The sequence below is a fragment of the Synchiropus splendidus genome, chromosome 18, assembly GCF_027744825.2.
Source record: "Synchiropus splendidus isolate RoL2022-P1 chromosome 18, RoL_Sspl_1.0, whole genome shotgun sequence".
In the NCBI taxonomy this organism is placed as follows: Eukaryota; Metazoa; Chordata; class Actinopteri; order Syngnathiformes; family Callionymidae; genus Synchiropus; species Synchiropus splendidus.
This window is the reverse complement of record NC_071351.1, coordinates 4,056,587-4,071,019: the sequence shown is the minus strand read 5'-3', so window position 1 is coordinate 4,071,019 and position 14,433 is coordinate 4,056,587. Positions and strand designations below refer to the sequence as shown.

Genomic DNA, 14,433 nt, shown 5'->3' with positions numbered 1-14,433 from the left:
CTGATGGCGCGTTCAGAGAGCAGCCAGAGCTTCCGCAGGCTCTCAGAACTCCTGTCAATAATGGATGTGGCGTTTAAAATCCCCCCGTAATAATGACTGAGAAAGAAAATGAGCCAAAGCTATTTTTACAGACACAGACAGCAGCCTGGTGGGTTCATGGCTGAAGCCTCTGGAAATTGAAACGCCAGTGGGGCTCTCCAGATCTGTGTTGTCGTAATAGTCTTTATGTCTAAATGGCACCGACACAAGTCCCGTGCTCGGCTTGCGCTGCTCCTTCTGCCTGCATCTATTCGCAGAACTCTATGGAGCTGAATAGAGCATGACAGTTGACAACTCTGGCTCAAGACCAGCCTGGATTTTAGATCCAGGACGATGGCTTCTTTTGGGAAACTCAAGGGTCATGTTTGTGGAGCTGCTGGATGACTGAAGGAAACACTTGGTGTCCGTCTCACACTGACAGATTCTGGGTTTGATAATGAATGTCCTACATCATTTGTTGCAGAGCAAGCTGGGATGGAGCCCAAGCTCCTGATGCCGTTTCAATAGCAATCCTTGCTCCCTGTTCCATGTGTCCTCCAGTGCACAACGCTGATTTCATGACTTGACATACTCGCTTGTTCTCTCTCTAAAGCAGGGAAGGTATTTGTGTTAAAGGTTGGTCTGGTACCGGAAAGATAACTCTGAGGTGCTATAAGGACAGACCTTGGTTTGTTTTTGAGAGGAGATAATCAACTCTCTACCTCTTGAAGTGATACCGTGAAATTCTGATTAAATAGGTTGCAGTACTGTGGGATTGTATTATTATTTTACATTCATAGAATTTAAATGACTGCAGCACGCGCACAGTGAGCTCTCAGTATTAACCCTCTAGTGTATTCTTCCACAGCCACGATAACGTTGGAAGCTGTGGGTGGGTGATAAGAGCCGCCGGTCAACAAGCAGGTTAATAGCGTGACCTGACTGAAGGCTACTTCTGAACCCATAACCACAATCTCAGCAGGGACCCTCCCCACAAGCCCCCCTCACTGAGTGGCAGCAGCCCTGGAATCAGCTGATGTTTGCCACCAAAGCGTTCAGGGGAAACACACTGGCTGCTGCAATGAGATTAACATTTTAACTTTCCTGGAGAGACTCGGCAACAGTTTGCAAATGAAGGATTAGAGGACCAAGAGAGAGAGACTTGGATTACGTCACATTTGTCAAGGAGATAACAGCCTGCTGAGAGACTCTCCTCTGCGACGAGTTAGTTAGTTGTGTGGGCTTGTGTGTCAACATGTTTTGTGAAATCCTCTGAGGTCTGAGCAAACACTCTGCTGAGGATGCATGTTCACTTCAATAAGTTCACTCAGCAGTGATCATCAGAGGACTACAGAAAACTCTTCTGTCTTCAAATGCCCAGATAAATAAAACTCAATTATTTCTCCTCTAATTTCAATCTAGAAAATCTCACACCACACTTGAAAGTGTTTGCCTTTACTTGTGATTATAAACTCTATCTGAAAACACGAGAGGTTGATTCACAGAGCTGGAACGTTCTGACGCTTCAGAATGAGGAAGGGAATGTTTGCTAAACGTGCAAGTTATTTTATTCCATTCAGATGAGGATTGTTAGGGAGATAATGTGAGGGGTCACTCTCAAGGCTCACAACTCGCACCCACAAGCGCTGTCATGGCGGTTAGCGGCTGCTTCATGCTGGAATTGTGATGAGCTCTAGAACCGACAGATGCTGTGCAGAATCGGAATGAGGCGCTTAAAATGAGTGATGACAGAGAACATTTATTCTCAACTGGACACACATTTCCATGAGGAAACCGTTTTGAAGTAATTGCTTTATTTGTATGCTAATTGGATCGTGTGACGGTTTGCTGCTTTGTTTGTTCAGTTTAAGGCGCAACAGTCGCAGATGTCATCTACATTTGACCTCTAGACAACATCACTTTCCACTTATCGACTCGCGCATCCTGTTTACCTGAAACAATATTTGGAAAGTATGAATTGTTTTTCATGTAAAACTCCCATAATTAAGTTGCTCAATTGTATGACTTTAATGAGTTTAGCTGAAATGAAAAGGTTTCTTGTTGAATTTGTTTGTAGTTGTTGTGATTCTGTCAAAATGGAAAGTAATAGCACTGTACGAATGCAATGTAACTTGAACAAACGTCAGGAGACATATCAGAATACAGTATCTATATCAAAGTACGACGTTGATATCCTTGTGCTATTTCACTGTAAATCGGGAAAAAAAACAGGTCCATTTCTAGTCTGTCACAGTGATGGCAGGAACAAGACAGATGAAAAGCCTTGCTTGTTTTTTGGGAAGAAGGTCGACAGCAGTGATTGAATTAATCAGTTCAACTGTCACTGTGGCTGTTTACTATTTCACTCCCATTTTCTGCCACATTCCTGCTTTACTTCCTGGATGACACCTCTCTCTGTCATTTCCCGACTGAAGAGTTCCATCTCTTCTCCCGTCACTTAACATTCTGACTGCAGTTAAATGCTTCCATGTAGTCTACACAGCAGACTTTATTTTACTCCTTGCTTCAATTTGGTTTCTCCTATAGATTCTCCCCTGAAGCCTCCTTAGTGCACTTAAGGGGAGACATCCATTCAGTGTGTCTGGAAGGTTATGTCCCGGTTAATTCAACCATGCAGTGCTGCTTACTATCTACAAAACACTCTTTAGAAGGGAGAGACAATCTTACCGCACCAGGCTGAAACGGCGCTTCAGCAAGGTAGACACCTTTGTTTTGAGGTGACGTTGAACTTGTGCTCCCAAACCTAGTGTCATGTGTGGTTCCATCACTGGGAATAAACCTCTTTCAAGTCAGTGACTAAGTAGTCCAGGAATCAAATGTTAATAGCAGGAGCGAGTGATGTGAAGATCAGTTTCATGTTGGTCACTAACCAAGCAAGCTGAGGGTCCTCTCATGAATGTGCCTTGGACACCCATGACCCTGGAGCACTGAAACTTAACGGTTGAAAATGCATGAAAAAGGCCGTTGTTGTGATCTCAGGGTGAAGAGAGACCTTGAAATTGCATAAAGTTGTGTTATACTGTGACAAATTCAAATTACACAGTCCAACTTCCTGCATTTATTTGACACACACACACACACTCACACACACTAAGAAAAGCTCTTGAGGCACTGGCTAGATAAGAAGTGTGTCTCTGCTGCTGTGTTATCGTTCTGTATCTCCCATGACTTTAATTCGAGATAATTTTTCCACCTCACTACAGCCCACGGGCCACTTTCCTCTTTTCGTTCTTCACACCTCACGGCTGATCTGCTGCAGCTATAGACTCCTCCACGCAGATTTAGGATCCAAGGATCTGGGAGGGATTAGCGGATTTTGTGATCAGCCTGAAGAAGACACAGTGGGACTCACAAATCCAAAAATGGCAGTTGGTACCCCTTATCAAGATTAGTGTGTATCATTGCCTTCCCTGAGAGAAGACGGTCTATAGCAGCCGTGTGCGGCAAGTGTGAACAAAAGGAGACATGATACATGTGGAATACAGATTTGCTGTGGAATTCAATTAAGCCGGAAGGTGGGATGTTTTAAGATGTGCAAACAGGTCTCTCAGCTGCTTGGGACTAAAAGATAATTTCATAATTGAGCAACAAACCCTGCGTCAAATGTGGATCTCCGTTTCTCAAAATAAAAAAAGATCAATATAAGGGGCTCTGCTTTGTGACCAGAGTTAAATTAATGATGGCTCCATGTCTCTTCCTGCCAAAGATGAGTCACTTCGTAATAATAAATAGAAGAGGTGACTTAAATTGTGATGACTGTTACTATAGAAACCCAGGCGGGTTTGACAGCCAGCGACGACAAAGAAAAGCCCCGCATCGCCACGTTTCTCCAGGACCCCTCTTCAAAACAAACCTTAATTAAATTTGTGAACCCTCAGAACCATCTGATAATAGCCAGACACGCTCTGGCGCTGTGAATAGAGGTTCAATGGCACACCTGCTGACTCTGGAGCGGCACTGGAACATCCAGTCAGACAAGCTACTCAGCAGAGTGACATGCTCCAAAAGTGTCTTCTGCCTCTTAGTCAGGTAAGATGGAGACTTTGAGGTTCTGTCGAGTGGGAGTTGAAAGTAAACGGCGTGAAAAACCAGGGTTCCAGAAGTACATGTCCATTCTTTGGGTCAGATTAAGGAGATCCTAGTTTAAAAATCTGTATCATTATTGAACTGAATGACTTCTGTACTTTTCTGTTCTATTCCGACAGTGGAGGAGGGATGACAGACACGCTCCTCTTTTTACACTGTGCTGTTGTCTAATCCCAGCTCTCCAGTTCTTTTTCCACTTCTCTGAGAGGATACCTTCGAGTCACTGTCGCTCCCTGAATTGATCCAGGGCTTCTCCGTTCTGCCTCTGATGCGTGCTCTTCGAAATAAAGAGGATGGATGGATGAAACAAAAAAGGGATACCACCTGCCGCTCTGAGCCCACTCCCTCTCCCCCCTCAGTTTCTTCTTCCCAACGCCCACCCGGAGCTTCAGTGAAATTGATTGAGCTCCTGACTTATTGATCCCAGGATGCAGGAACGAATCTGAAAAAAAACTTGATTGACAGGTGGAAGGTGGAAGTCCACCGCTTCAGTGGCGTGGGGACGATCATTAATAGTGGGCTAAAGCTGAGGGTCTGGCTGGTCTCACGCTGTCAGGGGAGGTTGTGCCCGAGGGAACGCTCACACGGCTCTGCTCCATTACTCATTTGTGTGGAGAGGAAGAGCTCCATTTCTCTGGCAGGCACGCCCTTTAATGTCCGCCATCAAACAGTCGTTAGCTCTGCGCCATTTGTCATGGCATCACTGGACAGTAATAGACAGATGAGAAATTATCCGCATCTTCTATTTTTGGTGCAGTTAAAGTGAAGTAATCTTCTGCGCATCATGTGCTGGGCGTGTGCTGGTCCCGGTTCGACTCATTAACCTTTCTAGCGGCACTGGTGCTAGCAGAGAGGCGAAACTCATGCCTGTCAGTCACATGGAAAAACATGGAGGTCTCAGAATTCTCGACACTCCAGTCACTCGCCGGGACACCTTTGATTGCACCTGAGCCAAACTTGTGAGGTCAGTTAAGATGACACTAGGTTGTCAGTCACTCAGATCCAGGAGAAGCAAATCAATGGAACCAGGCTGTGAGTCTGACACTCGCGTTTTTACTCGCTGTCATCGGGTGTGGAAGTGACGGCCCGTCCGTGCGCACACTCTCAGCGCTGTATTTGCTGTTTGTGTCTCCTTCAATTTTCTGTGCAGTAGCCTGACGACTCTGTGAGCCGGAGATGACGGCTGGTGGAGAGCTGTGTAGAATTTCACATGACATGGGCCGGTCAGGGAGATGGGCAGCTGAGAAATCCTCTCTGGGCTTAAAGTCCTCACTTGAAATCCTGTGGACCACGTTGCTAAGCCGATATTGGACACTGGGTTTAGTTTGAATTCTGAACTGGAGAGCTTTTGGTGTTTACTGCATTTGGTCGTGGAGGGATATGAAACATGAAAGGGAAGCTGAAAGTGCGTTTGGGCCTTTGTGAGTCACACTCCAGGTCACATTGATCATCTCACCAGCCCTCAGAGGTGCAAAGTAGAGTCATGATGAAGTTCAGAGACATGATTTGGAGCTGCATCGCTCATGATGACTGCATCTCATCTGGGCGTCTCCACAACAGCTGGAGAAGCCAGCATCCTCTGTGACTTCAGCTCAGCACAAGCCCATGTTGCTCAGGAGCTGTTACCCTGCTGGACCAAGTTCCTCGTGGTTTGAATCCGCTGCCTGGTGTCTCTGCAGCGTCAAGGGGGAAGCGACTCCAGGATCCTGGGGGAGCTGTATTGCTCTGCTTCTCAGCAGGAGCTCTTGCAGATCAACCCCAGTAATCAGTTCATGCAGAAAATAAAACCCTGCGAAATTGAGAGAATTAAATTCAAAGCCTGTCTGGAAAGTGTAACAACCGTTGTGGGTTATCCGCCTCAGGTGATGATGGTGGCAATATGATGACTTTCAAACAAGAATGGTGTGACTGTGGAAAGTGTCCCAAAGGCAAACCTTTGATTGCAATGCGCTTCCCAGGTTCTATTACTGCAGCTCTGAATCAATCCCGTCGACAGTCCTGGTGCTGATCCGGGTCTTACAGCCCAGAATGCTTTCTGGAGCACAGGCCGACTGACAGAAGCCCTCTGTCTGATTGTCTGGTGTCGCTGTGGTCTGCGCTTAAGCTGGCGCCTTTGTTTAACCTGTTTTTTTAAAAATAGATTTTGGGACAATTTTGATGCTTTCATGCTCCACCACAATGGTGTGAGAGAAAAGGGGGGGGGGTAAAGTTGCAGATGTTTGTCTCTCCATCCCATTTTGGCTCCTCTGATCTCCACCATCGAAAAAGTTTTTAAAAAGTACAGTGACCTGGTTATGAGCCACGTGCCTTGTATCCTTTACAGTGCCTCTCCACATGCTTCATGTTGCTGTGTTCTGATTCGTCACCGCATGAAGAGAGCGCCTCCTGCTGACTCACTGTTTATTAGATGAAAGTGGAGTCTAAACAACGCGTTAGATATTTTTACTCTGCTTTACTTCTGAGTTTGGCTGTTGTTGTTCTGTTCTGCAGAGTCAGTCAGGAAAGTTTGTTGTCAGTGTTTACACCAAACAAACCTGCTGAACACACAAACATGCAAACACTACAGGCAGATGTGGATGGTCCTGATGGTCAGATAGCAGGTGCTACATGTACGTGACTTTTGGAGACCTCAGTCTGCAGGCACTCCACAAGATGCCTCCCAGTTTCACAGTTCCTGCAGCCTTAAACATCTTTATGTCGGGGACAACAGTGACTGAACTTTAGGGGACGGTGCGTCAGCATCCACTCTGAGCTGGGGTTTATGCTTCAGGATTGTCGTCGTTGTTATTGGTGACTAATATTGAACGGTAACATGCTCTGTTGCTGTCCCATTTGTCTGCTGTTAAACGGCCTGGAGTCACATCTTTCTCAGCGTCGCTCTGAGACTGCGGTGTGCGACACTTGAGCGAGCACAGATGCAGCAAGTGATTACCTTTCGATCTGTGGATGCCCCCTAACTACTTGGCTCCTCTCCCGAGGATGTTGTGTGTTTATGCATGAGTCCACATGTGACTAGTGTTAACATTCATGTATTTCCAAGGTTGAAGCCATGTCCATTGCTTAAATATGGATGAAGAACAATTCTGTTGCAGCATGATCACTATTTTGCACCAGACCGTGTCCTAACACTCTCTCTCTCTCTCCCCCCCGCCATCACCATCTGTGTGTCCATATTGTGTGACCGTCCCTCCTCTGGTTCCTGCGGCTCAACACCAGACGCCACTTTTGGCCTGTTGCTCTGTGTCTTTGTGGTTTGCGGCCTGGCGCTGCTCGGTCTCCTCACGTTCCTGTCCTGGAAGGTGTGCTGGATCCCGTGGAGGAACAAGAGCCATTACTCTGCTCCATCTCTGACCCCGCCGTGTGTCCAAGAGTGCTCCCCCCTTCGGCCGACGCTTCCAACTCCGCCCAGCCCCCAGCAACCTCCGGCGGTCACCATGGCGACGGAGAAAGTGAAGGAGCCCATGGGCACGGTGGGTTTTCTGGAGGCAGCAGTGAAGATCAGCCATACATCGCCAGACATCCCGACTGATGTTCAGCTCTCCATGAGGGAGCACTTCCTTCGCCGCACACAGCGCATGCAGAGGCAAACCACTGAACCAGCGTCTTCCACTCGGTTAGTCGCACACGTGTGTCACTGTTATTTATCTGCACATTTATTCATCCTTTCGCACCTCGGTTTGTTTCACTGTGACTTACACTCTGTAGCAAGTGACATGAAGATTTTCCTCACATTAGCAGTGCAGCTTCTGACCCCAATGAATGGCACTGCTGAGGCTCATCTAGGAGGCCTCCACTGAAATCATTCAGCTTCTCTACAATTAACCTGTAATTTTAGATGAGTTTTATTGTTTATGGTGAGTGGCTGAAAACATCATAACCTTTTCTATAAGCGTGTGAAGTTACTGCGTTCAACTATAAAGCCGAATGATGATCTCTGGTCTGGTTCAGCAAGTGGAATCATTATTTTGGAGACCATGACTTTTTATGTGACACATTTTGTCTTTTATAATCCATATCAAGAATTGAAATTTCAATTGTAAACAACAGCCAAACAAGTCCATCATAAGCTGTAAACACATTTCCTTTAACAAGGTTTCCTGTTGATTGGAACATAAAGCTGTGTTACAGAAGACCAGCGCGCGGCAGCGACAACACAGAGGTCTAAAAGCTCATTATGAATGTAATTGAACCATTTTACTTCACTAAACCATAATAATAGGTTCAGCATAAAAGCGGCTTTTAAACCTTCTCAATATGAAACTGACTCTGTTAAACATTTTGGATTTCAACTGCTCTGAAACTATTATGTTAATGGAGCACGCTCCTCTCAGGCATCTGCTTTGAAGTTGTTAAGGAAGAGCTCATTTAATGTTATGACTTTGTCATGAGCTCTGAAACATTTATGGCGACGGCAGAAGTCAGACTAACTCTGGGGGTTTCTCATTTGTTGTTTAAGCTAGATTTACTTCCCAGCTGTTTTGGTTTGTGGGAGTGGACGGCATCCAAGTATTCAATGATACAAAGCCATATTTACATCTTTAAAGCCGCCATTGTTTGTTGCAGCTTGTTAACGGGCCAACCTCAGTGAATTTGCCTCATTGCTTGACAATTACAGTCAGCACCAGTCAGCGCTTAATTGCCCTCTTTCTTTTTGAAAACATCCACAGCCACAGTTCCTTCAAGCGACACCTTCCCCGGCAGATGCAGGTGGGAAGTCTTGACTTGGGAAACGACTATCATCTGGAAAAGGACGAAAAATCCACCAGCATCGGTCGAATACAGCCAGAACTTTACCAACAGAAGGCGCTGGAGTCTGAGGATTCGTCCAAGAACGGCAGAAGCAAAAACTGTGGCCGCATCAACTTCTCACTGAAGTACGACTACGAGAATGAGGCTCTGCTGGTCAACATCCTCAGGGCGGTAGACCTCCCTGCCAAGGACTTGTGTGGCACGTCCGATCCTTATGTCAAGATCTACCTTCTGCCTGATCGCAAGAAGTTCCAGACCCGAGTCCACCGGAAGACGCTAAACCCAACGTTCGACGAGAGCTTCCAGTTTCCCGTGCCTTACGACGAGCTGGCGGTCAGGAAGCTCCATATGAGTGTGTTTGACTTTGACCGCTTTTCGCGACATGATATGATCGGGGAGGTGGTTCTGGACAACTTGTTTGAGATGTCGGACCTCTCCAGGGAGACCAACATTTGGAGAGACATTGACTACGCCACCAGTGTAAGCATCCGCTTTCCTAAATATTGATTCACTGCTGTTGACCGAGGTTCAAATTTCAGTCCATGCAACTATCTTTTACATATTTCTGGGAAAAAAACAGATTCCCGTCAACGCAGGTGGGGTCAGTGAGGTACAGCTTGGATGTAGATAAATATTATTTTATCTAAACGCCACACATAATTCACATTGAAAGGCCCATGAGAGAACTAAGGGCTATTTGAACCTCAGTTCTTATCCTCAAATGAAACTCCAGCCCATGGTTTGCGGGAGACAATGATATATATTTCACCTCAACATAATTAGTTGTGGGTCTCAGTCATGTTATTCAATCTCTCTCGGCAAAACTGAACCCCCTCCTGTCCCCAGTATTCCTCCTAACAGAGCAGTCCTCGCCTGTTCCTTCTGATGCTTGAATTGGTCCTTGCTGTGCCTGTCAAGCATCTTTCAGAGTTTCCTGGAGACTCCGTCCACGTTGAGAATGACAATGTAGCCGCGGTGATGTTTTTCTGTTCCCTTTTGCTGTGTAGACCAAAGCAGAGCTGTCCTTGGGGCTTCGCTCCAGTTATTCTGCTCCGACTCCTGGTGTTCTTTTGTTTTTTTAGAAAGAGTCTTTGCAACAATAGAAGGGAGTGGGGCCACAGATAATATGTGTAGAATTGTACGTTCACTGACAGAATTTTAGAAGTTCAGATGCTTGAAAGAAATCTACGTCCTGTTATCAGAGCATAATGCATGAATACTAAGTGAGCAGTGATAGCTGCCGTGGTCATCTCTGAGCATTTCTAGAACACTAGCATAAGAGTGAAATCTTCCAGTGTCTCAGAAAGGCCTTGAGACGGCAGCCATTAACTTGAGGCAGAAATAAGACACAAACCCCCGGAGACAGATGAAGGCCTCAAAACTCAGTACCATCTGAGGTGTGAAAGTTAGTAAGTGAAAGTTAAGCAAAAGCTGAGAGCCAACTGATTCCCTGACTCAGCAAAACCTTGACCACAGGTGACTCCTCCGCTGCCTCCGGCCTCAGACACGCTCTGACTGTTAATCATCTTTTAATCCTGCTGTGAAAGCATTTGGTTCTGTCGAGCTGTAAATCTGAACTTCATCTGAACTGGCGAAGGTCAAGTGGGTCGAGAGACAATCACAGACAGTTAAGGAAAGAGAAACAAGTCATGGGTTTCAAGTCGGACACTTTTAAATTGGTGAGGTTTTGAGCGTTGGATATTTCTGTCCATAGTTCTCACAAGGAACTGAAACCAGTTCTGTGTGCCATGGCTCTTCTGTAGTTAATGATGCCTTGGAGACATGGAGCCGAGTGTAGCTAGAGCACTACGGCCTCCATCACTTCATCACATACACAGAGCCCTTAAATCTGACATTTTCACCCTGCGGTTCTTGAACTTGAGACTCCGCTGGAGTCGGTCAATAGTCTCAGCATTATTGCTTAGGAGGCGGGAAAGCCGGCCAAAGACTCCTCTAACTTTATTGAACCCTTGAATGATTTTATGGCAAAGTCACTCGCTCACACTGAATTGAACCGACCAGGGGTGATATTCCAGACACAAACACTCCTGAAGGTGGGTGAATAATCTTGTTTGGCGAAATTCATTGAGAGCAGGAGCAAAAGAAAAGCCTTCCTCTGTTCTCACATCCGTCGATAGCACAAAGCGCGTGCCCTTAACTGAGATGAAGTCCAGAGGAGAGAAACTCTCACACTGGTTCTTCTTGATGTTCGATCGGCAGAGACTATTTCAGCAGGGATTTAATGACTTGCTGGAACTACAGTGGAGGATCCATCAAGGGTGTGGGCGACCTCCGTACCCTGCGGCTCTCGCTCTCTGTTGGAGAACATCACTCGAGAATGAAGCAATTAAGTAAATATTGCAGGAACATGGATAATGTAGTCGGACACTTGCCCCTTGTTGAAAACCTTAAAGTTCCGCAGCCGCATTTAAGTGAATACTTAATGGAGATACCTTTGTTTCTGTCAAACTGGCAGGAGCTACACCTAGATCCTCTCCTTCCCATTATCTCACATCATAATGCCTGACATTTCCCCTGTCACCCTGGACAACTGTAACCTTTTTCTCAGCTCAGTTTCAGTGTCTTTTAAAGTTAAGCCTCTGTTTTCCCTCGCTCGACATGTTCCTGCATTTGAAGTGGCTGCTAAAATATTCGACTGACTTGGCAGAAAGAGATGGTCGAAGGTTGAGCTCCAAAGTGTGTTTAGCCGTGACGCCAGACCCCAGCTCTTGAATGGCTGACGGATAAACTGACCGTGTCAAGCGCTCTCAGAAAATGATTCATGCAGCACGGATCAAACCAAGTGACACCGAATCGGCACGCGTTTGTCCAAGAACAATCACAGTGTTGCTTCACACTTTAACAGCACTTGACATTTCTGCTGAGGCTTCAAATTACTGCAGAAGTTTCGCCCCCTTCAGACTGAATATATAACTTCCTCAGCAGGACAAATCAAAGGGCACGGCGGCTCTCTGCCAGACGTGCTGGGATTTATCAGTCAGCAGGGTTTTCACCGAGCGCCTCAGCCATGATGAGGGGGCGGGGTTTGACCTGAATGCTGCTTAGAAGTCACTTGGACTGTGAGTCCATCTCCACACACCACAGACAGTCTGTGAATAATGAAGTCCACTCAACAGCTGAAGTCAGTAGGATGATTTGCTACTTTGAGACGGGCATGTGAGGACTCTTGGCGTTGTGTTGCCAGTCGAGCTGTGTTGGCACTCTGCAAGAGTGGAGGAATTCTTGATCCCCACTTTGCTGATCTGGTATGGAGGTCACGTTTGAGAGTGTGCTATGAGCCCCAACAGCTCTCAACTCATGTGGAAAGTGATTTAATCAGATTTTGCTGATGCAGTTTATGTCGATGTTTATGTCCTGTAAGGCTATTTTGATTGTGTAACCTTCCCTTAGTAATGTTGAGCTCTTTATAGTCCATCAGATGCCTTTCCGCTCATTAATATTCAAGGTTGTCTCACAATTGATTTGTGCTGCCAAAGACAAAAAAAACCTCCAGTCATTCCACCAGACAGTTCCCTTAAGTTTACAGTGGTGCCAGTGGTTACACAAGGATCTTTTTTATTGGAAAGCAAGAGGTGCAGACCTGCTCCTGAGGGCCGGCTGGAGTTGTATATCAGAGTGTGAAACTTTGTGTTCCTGCAGGAGAGCGTGGACCTCGGGGAGATCATGTTCTCGCTTTGTTACCTGCCGACAGCCGGCCGTCTCACACTCACTGTCATCAAGTGTCGGAACCTGAAGGCCATGGACATCACAGGATACTCAGGTATGTTGTGTGGTGAGCAAGTGCATCTCACACAGCAGCACTCCTCCTGAGTCTCAGTGTCAGACCGAGTGCTTTCGCCACGTCCTCCACGATGTGTTAGCGAAGAATGATGTGTTCACACTGAATTTCGCTTCTCAATTTTGGAGGGTTTAAATAAATGTGGCAAGCTTTTTGAATTAACATCGAATTGAAGGACACTTCCCTCTATCGTTCCAAATAATTGCAGAATTTCATTACTATTGAAATCATTTTGTGTCCAGTGCAATGGCATCATTCATCAAGTCATGCTGCATCCTCTGTCGTACTGCAGTTGCATATTACAGTGACGTGCTGCGAGTATCGATGCAGAATGTCATCTTTTATTTTAATCATCAAAATTTACCTGTCACCCTGACACAGAGGTTTATTTTATTTTAACGCTTTGTATTATGTAAAGACCCAGAAACACAGAGAAGCCTTGGCAAGAATCCTGTATACAATTACACGCTGTGTTAAGTCACAAAAACAAATCGTTTTTGGTCTGAGAGTTTGAGCCTGGAAACAATTGTGATCAAAGGAAACATGCAGCTCTCTCGCCCCTACTTCACTTGTTTGTTCTCTGCAGTCGATATTAATATTCATCAGGATATTAAGTCATTGTCAGCAAATACTGGCTGGCTGTTTGTTCTAATAGAATCCGGCCTTTTCTCCCTGTGTAAACTGAAACGTTGTTTATGAAATGTCAGCATCGATTTGTTGTTAATGTGACATCCTCCTTCCTCCAGATATTTAATCACTTTTCACGTTTTTCCCCAGCCATCATTTTAATCTGTGCATGATAAACTATTATCTTCTGCCTTTGGGCTTGTTTTACACGCACTACTGCGGCACGCGACCATCAGTCTGACATCACAGATCATGTGAGGCGATTCACTGCCAAAAGAATCAGCATCCATCAGAGATGTTCTTTAAGAGGCTCAGTGCTGATCGCCCGCTTTGTTTCCACGCAAGGTTGACTCATCTGCGTTTGGGATATTACTGCTGCCTGAGACTCCGGGCCAATTGATTTGCTTGTATAACTCAACAACAAATGACTTCTTAATTTGGACTTAATGTAATCCTGACGAGTAAAAGTACATTTCCCCATTCCTCAGTTTTAACCACTGAACTTGATTTCTGCCTCGGTCCTTCAGATCCGTACGTCAAGGTGTCGCTCATATGTGATGGGCGGCGCCTGAAGAAGAAGAAGACCAGCATCAAGAAGAACACGCTGAACCCGACGTACAACGAGGCCATCATCTTCGACATCCCGCCCGACAGCATGGACCACGTCAGCCTGCACATCTCAGTCATGGACTACGACTTGTGCGTGAATACTTCTACCTGAAGAAAATGTTGTCTTTGTTGTGCAATTCTGAAATCAAAAAGAGCAGCTGCTTATTGTTATTACAATCACACTCGCATCCGTGTGTCCTTCCAGACACGTGACGTTTGAGTCAAAGGAGCTCGTGCCCCCTCGGGTCGCATGATTTCCCTCCCACTCCTCCATCTGATGTATGAAGTGTCTGCTCAGGTCTCGTCAGATGTTTTCTCTCGTGTCCCCGCAGGGTCGGTCATAATGAGATCATCGGTGTGATGCGGGTCGGATGCCACGCCGAAGGACTCGGCAGAGACCACTGGAACGAAATGTTAGCCTACCCTCGCAAACCCATCGCTCACTGGCACCCCCTGCTGGAGTCAAAGAAGTCGGAGAAGGAGGTAGACTGAATGTTTACAAAGATTTCAGCATGAGAAAATCA

General features: G+C 46.1%; 1 protein-coding gene across 2 annotated transcripts in view; it reads left to right on the top strand.

Annotated features, from left to right (window-relative positions):
* The window catches only part of syt6a (synaptotagmin VIa), a 40,673-nt gene that overhangs the window by 19,050 nt on the left and 7,190 nt on the right, over nt 1–14,433 (top strand). For both annotated transcript variants that reach the window (XR_008412947.1, XM_053849287.1), the window contains exons 2-6: nt 7,342–7,738; nt 8,793–9,354; nt 12,535–12,655; nt 13,828–13,999; nt 14,242–14,392. Coding sequence is in view for 1 of the 2 variants with exons in the window: in XM_053849287.1 (XP_053705262.1) it covers nt 7,342–7,738; nt 8,793–9,354; nt 12,535–12,655; nt 13,828–13,999; nt 14,242–14,392 (1,403 nt within the window). In the remaining variant the exon portion in view is untranslated. The remainder of the gene's footprint in view (nt 1–7,341; nt 7,739–8,792; nt 9,355–12,534; nt 12,656–13,827; nt 14,000–14,241; nt 14,393–14,433) is intronic.